This window comes from Passer domesticus, chromosome 21, assembly GCF_036417665.1.
Source record: "Passer domesticus isolate bPasDom1 chromosome 21, bPasDom1.hap1, whole genome shotgun sequence".
Lineage (NCBI taxonomy): Eukaryota > Metazoa > Chordata > Aves > Passeriformes > Passeridae > Passer > Passer domesticus.
In genome coordinates, this window is record NC_087494.1 from 7573894 (window position 1) to 7580794 (window position 6901).

Sequence of the window (6901 nt, forward strand, 5' to 3'; positions counted from 1 at the left end):
GAGGGAGCCCGGCCTCGGGGCTCACCCATGAACCTGATGGCCGCCTCTCGCAGGGGCTCCTGGGGGCTCTCCAGGTAGCGCAGGGCCCGGCGCAGCTGCTCGGCTGCTCGGCTCGTGTCCTCTGCCAGCTGCAGAGAGCGGCAGCAGGGAAGGCTCGGCGCGGGCTCAGCCCCTGTGGCGGGCGCTCCCTGCGCCCAGCCCCGGCCTCCCCTGCCCGCACAGCCCTGAGGCGCGGCCAGCAGCCGCTGGCGCCGGGCTCCGCAGGGGGCAGAGGGCCGGCTGCTGCCCGGGGAGCCGCGGGGCCGCCCCGCAGCCCCGCCGCGCCGGGGCTCCATGGGCACCCGGCTCGGGCCCACAGCAGCCTGGAGAAGAGCCCGCGCGGCCTCTGGGTGCAGCAGCGGGCAGGGGCACAGCTGCCAGCCCCGCACACTGAGCACCGCGCTCAGGGGCCTTCTCCAGGCTGAGCCTGGGGGTTCCAGGCCCTCCTTACCAGGCCCTCATCAATTTTCAATGGCTGCTCTGTCTTCAGAACCCTCTGGAGATCCGTCTTCTCCAAGAAGCCAGCCGCACAATACAGCGTTTTCATAGAGGCCTGGAGAGCAGCAGAGAGCCAGAGATGGCCCCACAGCCCAGGGCACCGGACTCACATCCCTGTGCCAGGGCCTGGAGGAGGCTGCAGCCCACCAGGCACCGGGCAGGAGGCAGCCGAGCCCCCTGCCAGAGATCCACCAGCATCACACAAAACCTCACCTCTGCCACATGCTGGTTCTCCTCATGGCAGTGCAAGAAGAGTGGGAGCAGGCTCTGGCTCACAATTCTCTTCAGGGGCTTTTTACCCTCTTCCACTACCAATTCCATCACCTTGCAGAAGAGGGAAATGGAGAGCAGCTGCAGATGGCTGTTGTCCTGGAGGAAAGAAGGAGAAAAAGGCCTAAGCATCACATATCCAGTACTCCTGGGCAAAGGCCTGAATATCCAGAGAGCACAAAATTTCTGGCCAGCGGCCAGTGCCCATGGCTGGGGCCACAGAGCCTTACACGGTCAAAGAGTGGCAGGAGTGCCTCAGCTAGCTTTGGGGCAGAAGTGCTGGATATCATGAGATGTTTTTTCTGGAGCATCTTCTTCAACAGAGAGAGGGACATGCTGACCACCTGTCCATCTGCATCACCCAGCAGCTCCAGAAGTCTTCGAGACACGCTGCGTATAGGTCTGGCCTGTGTGGAACACAAGGCTGAGCTGGGAGGCCATGGACGGCTGCACCGCCAACAGCGCCCGGGCACTGCGACCCCAGCCTGCTGCTGCAGGGCCCACAGGCCAAAGGCCTGACCCAAAGCACTGGGGCAGGTGAGGCAGGAGAGCTGGGAGAAGCTGCCTCAGCTGCTGAAGCCCTGCCAGCCCATGGGGCTGCTTTCCCCAGCGCAGCTTCAGCCGCTGCCCCTTCTCACCATTGAGGGATCCTTGCTGAGCACCACGAGGCCTCTGAGCGCCAGGCGACGCCTCTCCCTGCACTTGCTGTGCAGGCAACTTGACATGATCTTCAGGACAGTGTGAGCACATTTACTCAAGTCCAGGCACTCGAGGACCTGAAAGGCACAGGGCAGTGACAGGGCACCTGGCCAGCAGCAGCCCGGAACCGCACAGGGCTGGGCCCAGGCAGCAGCACAGGGCATGGGCACCGTCCCAGGCAGCTGTGGCTACGAGAGGGCAGAGAGCTGGGAGGCAGCTCAGCCAGGCAGCGCTGGCCACCAGGCTCACCTCCACAAGGAATGCCAGGAAGGGCAGATCCCACCTTGGCTTTTCACAGCTGAGCACGAGGAGAAGGCGGTATGCGACATGGGAACACATGGAGGTCAAGACATGGCGCATCTCCCTGGAAGGGGGAAAAAGGCACCAAGACCCTGAGGTGGGGGGACCAAACCTCTGCCAGGACTGACTCACGGAGGTCTGGTCTTTCCCCAGCATCCCTGGAGGGGATGTGAGAGCTGTGGGAGGTGGCCCCTTTGGGGCACCCTCCTCTCCCAGGCTTTTCCAGTCTCCTTGGCCGTCCCTCGGCGTCAAGGCCCTCTGGCCCCTGACCACAGGGACTGTGTGGGGCACCCGGGCACAGGGCAGAAATGCTGAGGGCAGTGTGGAGGAGAAGGGGGTCTCACCTGGCCAGCAGACCCACGGCATAGTGCTGGGTGTGAGCAGTCAGCAGCATGTCCCAGCCACACTTACGCTCCATATCCATCACCTCCTGGTCACACTGCAGTCGGTAGAGCAGAGCCTTCATGGCCTGCACTGCAAACCTGTGTGCAGAGCAAAGCCCAGGTCACACTGGGAGCACTGGTACTGGCCACAAGGGCATGGGAAGGACAGGAGGACTGGAACCTGTTGGGCCTGCAGGGAAGGCGATTTTCCTCCTGGCATGCTCTCCAGAAGTTTTCAACTTCCTCTGGTGGCATCTGCTGTGTGGTGATGACAACGTGGAAGAGCAGAGCCATAAACAGAGGGTAGAAAGAATTAATCCTTGTCTCATGGTACAGAGGCACCTGGACAATCACCCAGATCACCAGAGTTGCCTGCAAGAGAAGCAGCCCAAAACGGAGCTCAGTGCCGAGGTGTCCTTGGGGCAGGGCCCAGGGGCAGATGCAGGGGGAGCAGTGGGCCTGGTGGCCCCTGAGCCTGGCCCTAGCCCAGGTTTCAGCCCAGTGACTGAGGCAGGGAGAGGATGGAGAGCTGCTGGAGAGGCAGCCGGGGGCTGAGAAGAGACCAGTTCCAGAAACTCACAGCCAGGGCAAAAACATCCTGATTGTCCCCATCGGAGGTGCACATTTTGCTCAGAGGCCAATCCTCCATTACACGGACCAGTGTTGGCAGCACTTTCTCCGTTGTTAGTCTTGATGAAGCAATGGCTCTCCACATCATTGCAGCAGCTCTGTGGGATCAGGGCTCTGTGTCAGGGGTGTCTCAGTCACAGTACCATGCCCTGTGCAGCTGTGGGGGCACAGGTGACAGAGCCCCGGTGCCCTGAGGGGCAGGGAGGGAGCATTGGCAGCAGGCTGGGCAAAGAGAGGGGCCCGAGGGTCCTGGAGCTCTCTGCCTGTCTGGCAGAGCCCATTGGACAGGCTGTGATGGGCCACGGGCCCTAAAGGCTGGTGAGCCCTGAGCTCTCAAGGCATGTGGGCCCCGTACCTGTCACACGTTGGGGCACAGCGCAGGAAGGTCAGCACCACATCAACAGGATGTTCTTCAGCCAGCCTCACAATGTCAATTTTCAGCCTGGCATCCACAGTGTCATGGGACACCAGCCTCTGGTGGATGTTCCTTACAATGGCTGGCACCTGGAGGACACCTGGGGGAAACTTGGAGCGCTCTTCAAGGGAGCAACTTCCCCAGCTTCCCTTCCCGCCACACTGTGCTGGCCTCAAAGGCTGAGGGGCCCCAGTGATCACGGCTTGAGGGGGCACAAAGTCCTGGGAGGCCTCCAGGCCTGATCCCAGCCTGCTTAGCTGCTCCTGAGACGAAAAACAAGGGTCCCTGAAATACTCTGGTATTAATTCCTCGATCAGAGTTGGAGTGGGCGTGGTGTCAGGATTTGCGGTGGCTTCAGTCTCTCCAGTGTTGGCATTTGTCATGGCCACGTCCTCAGTCACTGCCTTGTCTCCGTTTGCTGTGTCCTCATTCATTATGGTGTCAGAGTCTTGAAAGTGCTCAGCTGAATCCAGGCTGAAATCAGGCTCTGTCTGGAGCTCGGTCAGCCCCGAGTCAGGCTCAGCTGGGCCCTCAGCTGCACTGGTCCCGGTCTCTCTGCGCTGAACTCGCAGAAACTTCCGGAACATCTGCAGGACAGGGAAGCCAGAGATGCTGCATGGCATTCTCCAAGCGTAGTGCTCGGCTGAGCAGGGACAGCAGGCCCAGCCCATGGATGGGATGGCTGCAGGTACCTTCAGGGTTCTGTGGAAGCGGCCACGGCTGGATTGCTGCTCTTGTGTGCGCTCCATGGCTGCATCTGGCAAAGAGCGAGCACAGCCAGAGCTGAGGGGCTGCGGGAGAGGCCGGAGAACACAGCCCAGCCCTGCGCTCCCCAGGCAGGGACAGCCCCGGGATGCCCCAGGGGGATGGAGCATGGCCACTGCGGGGTGTCTGCCTGGGCCCTCTTCCGTCCTGTCCATGGGCATGTCCCCAGGGGATGGGATGGGATGGGATGGGATGGGATGGGATGGGATGGGATGGGATGGGCCCACACTGGCTGCAGCCATCCGCCCTCTGGCCCAGCTCTGACACTCACCATCCTGCAGTGTCTGGATCTGCTCCGGCTCTTCAGGCTGTTCTGCTGGGGCAGCTCCAGGGCCTTTGTTTTTTTTCCCCCTGAGCACTTTGAACAAGCCAAGGAATCTGCCTGCCATGTCAGAGTCTGGCCTAGAGGGCACCTTAAATAGAGGTTCCTCAGGATACTGCCAAGTCAACAAGTCTTGCAGTTGCTGAAAGCACCAGCAAGAGAGAAGCCTCAGGAAGGCAGCAGGACAGCAAGCAGCAAGACCTGCACTTTGGTCTTGAGGACTCCTGCCAAAATCACAGGAGACTCCTCAACAACGATTCAGGTCACCAAATCCCGCGGTCTGGCCTGGAGTGCACAGGCCACAGGGATAGATGTCTTGGAAAAGATCCGAGTCACCAAATGCCACAGTCTGGCCGCAAGGCCAGCTGCAGGAACAGCGTCTGGAAAAAGCTCCGGGTCGGACACGAACAAGTGTGCTGTGCGGGGGCTCCTCACAGCACCGCTCTGTCCCGTCCTGTCCCGTCGCCTGCTCTGTGCGCTGTGCCGTGCTCTTGTCACTGCCAGCTCCTGTGTCACCACGTGTCACAAAGGACACACTCCTCCATTCCATGCCACCGTGACCGCGCTGCAGCGTGTCACAAAGGAACCTTGCACACACTGCCACCTGCCCTGGGGCCGCCCCCAGCCCACCCAAAGTGGCCCCGGTTGGAAGGAATCCCTGGCCCCAAGTGTCTAAGGCAGCCCGACAGGATCTTTAGGAAGGGCTCAGCCCATCAGCAAACGCTGTCCTGCTCTGCGGGCTCAGGGCAGCAGAAGGAGCCCCCAGGGCTGCCGAGGCAGCCGCGCTGGCAAGGGCACGGGGCCTTCCACGGAAGCTGGCACGGCCTCCTTGGGACACGTCCCGGCTGCTGGCCATCCTAAACCCGCGGCTGTGACAGGCACAGGGAACGTGTGGGCCAGGGCACCAATGCTGCTCTGAGCCCTGGGGCCCGGGCAGCGCTGCCATCAGCAGGTGTGGCAGAGTCCCCGCCCAAGCAGAGCTGCCACCCCCCGAGCCCTGGCAGCGCTGCTGCCCCTCTCCTGCCCCAGAGACCTGTGCCCCGGGGGGGCTTGTGTGCCACAGGGAGCCAAAGCCCACGTGCACTGGGGGCTGTGCTCCTCCCTGCAGGGGCTGTTGGCAGGAGCGCCTGGAGCACTGCTGCAACACTTGGTGTCTGGGAGAAGGCAGAGGCTGTTAGTCATGATTTTTTTCATAGAAGGGATTGCAGTGTGAAAAACAAGGTTCACTCTCCTGTTAATAAATTAGAAAATGTAATAAAGTACAATAGGAGAGAATAAAGCAAATCTTTTTGACTGGATGCCTTTTGCCATTCAGCCTAGACTATCCCAGCTATTTTGAAAACACTCTTTGTATACCATTTCTATTGCATCTGCCTGTTACATATTCACAAACAATTATGCATGTTGAACTTTTCTCCAAACCAGTTTCCATGTTTCAAGAACTGTTTAGCATGGCTCCTCCTCATGTCTGCCTTTTTAGAGCATGCGTATTCCTTGTTTGTGCTTTTAGTCCATTCATATCATCACCTCCATTTACGGGCTTTTGTGGATACTGACAGCCTGGTCAGTGAGAAGGCCACATAAACATTCCCAGGAATTGTTCTGGGGAGTTTTGAAAAGGCTGAGAGAAAGAATGAAAACAATCTTGCGGCTGGTGTTTTGAACAGTTGTTTTCTGATAAGATGTTTACCAAAGGGCATCTTCTTAATTAGCCAGTGGTGACGGGGTGTTGATTAAATGACCAGTCAGGTCCAGCTGTATTGGAACAGTGTATAAAAAGGAATGGCTTTCTAATAAACTCAGCATTAACCTGCTGAAGAGAGTTAATGTGTCACTTCACTTCGGTTCCTGACTCAACGGTGACAGGTTTTGGACCACATTTTCTTCAGACCGTGAGTGCTGATAGTTGACATATCTGTAGCAGGTGTCCTCATCACATGTTCATTGGATAGTATCCCATGCAAGCAGGCATTTTAACACAAGCATACTACATCAGCTGTTTCTAAGTTTTAGTTAACAACAGAAATGAAAACGAGATCTTTATAGCAAAGTTCTTTTAACACCACACATATAGAATCCATTTCAACATTTGAAAAGGCCAGTATTGTACTGTGTATCTATAACAGCAGCAGCAGCACCTGAACACCACCAGCTGCTGAATTTCACAGGACAGTCAGATTTTACAGAGGCACTGCCATGTTTCCTTGTGTTCTGGGAAAAACGTCAGCTCAGTCTTTGATGTTCAATGCTCCAGCTGCTGCGTGTCTGACAGTGGTAGCTCATGTCCAAACACAACTGGGTGCCTGCTAAGCACGGCACTGGGGAGCCACAAACAGGGAAGTTCAGGCATCGCAATATATCAAGCTTCCAACAATCTCTTCTCCATTTCCAGATGCAAACATCAGCAAACACATGCTGAAAAAGTCAATGAGTTCCAACATTGCCAGGATACAAATTTCACTACCGAAACCAAGCAAGGACTGCCCACAAAGCCTTTGGAAACATTTCCTCAATGAATTAATGTCTCTCCCATGTAGGGCTGTAATAGCTGAACATCTGCAAAGCTGGAAGATTCCAGGT

At 57.8% G+C, this 6901-nt stretch overlaps 1 protein-coding gene across 1 annotated transcript; it reads right to left on the bottom strand.

Annotated features, from left to right (window-relative positions):
- Positions 1-442: 442 nt before the first annotated feature.
- LOC135284528 (maestro heat-like repeat-containing protein family member 6) lies at positions 443-4724 on the bottom strand. Its single transcript, XM_064396081.1, has 11 exons — positions 4271-4724; positions 3927-3991; positions 3175-3821; positions 2770-2917; positions 2371-2561; positions 2151-2288; positions 1756-1870; positions 1446-1583; positions 1038-1214; positions 751-906; positions 443-592 (listed from the first exon to the last, which is right to left on the bottom strand). The coding sequence occupies exons 1-11, from the start codon at positions 4386-4388 to the stop codon at positions 443-445; spliced, it is 2043 nt and encodes a 680-aa protein (XP_064252151.1). The 5' UTR covers positions 4389-4724.
- Between the last annotated feature and the right edge of the window lie 2177 nt (positions 4725-6901).

Bases quoted from the DNA above. Each gene is read 5' to 3' on its own strand.
- LOC135284528 (XM_064396081.1), bottom strand. From the start codon at position 4,388: ATGGCAGGCAGATTCCTTGGCTTGTTCAAAGTGCTCAGGGGGAAAAAA. The intron at 2,289-2,370 runs GTTCCAGTCCTC...CTCTGCACACAG, and splicing joins CTTCCCTGCAGGCCCAACAG to GTTTGCAGTGCAGGCCATGA. The intron at 1,584-1,755 runs GTGAGCCTGGTG...TGTGCCTTTCAG, and splicing joins TCCTGGCATTCCTTGTGGAG to GTCCTCGAGTGCCTGGACTT.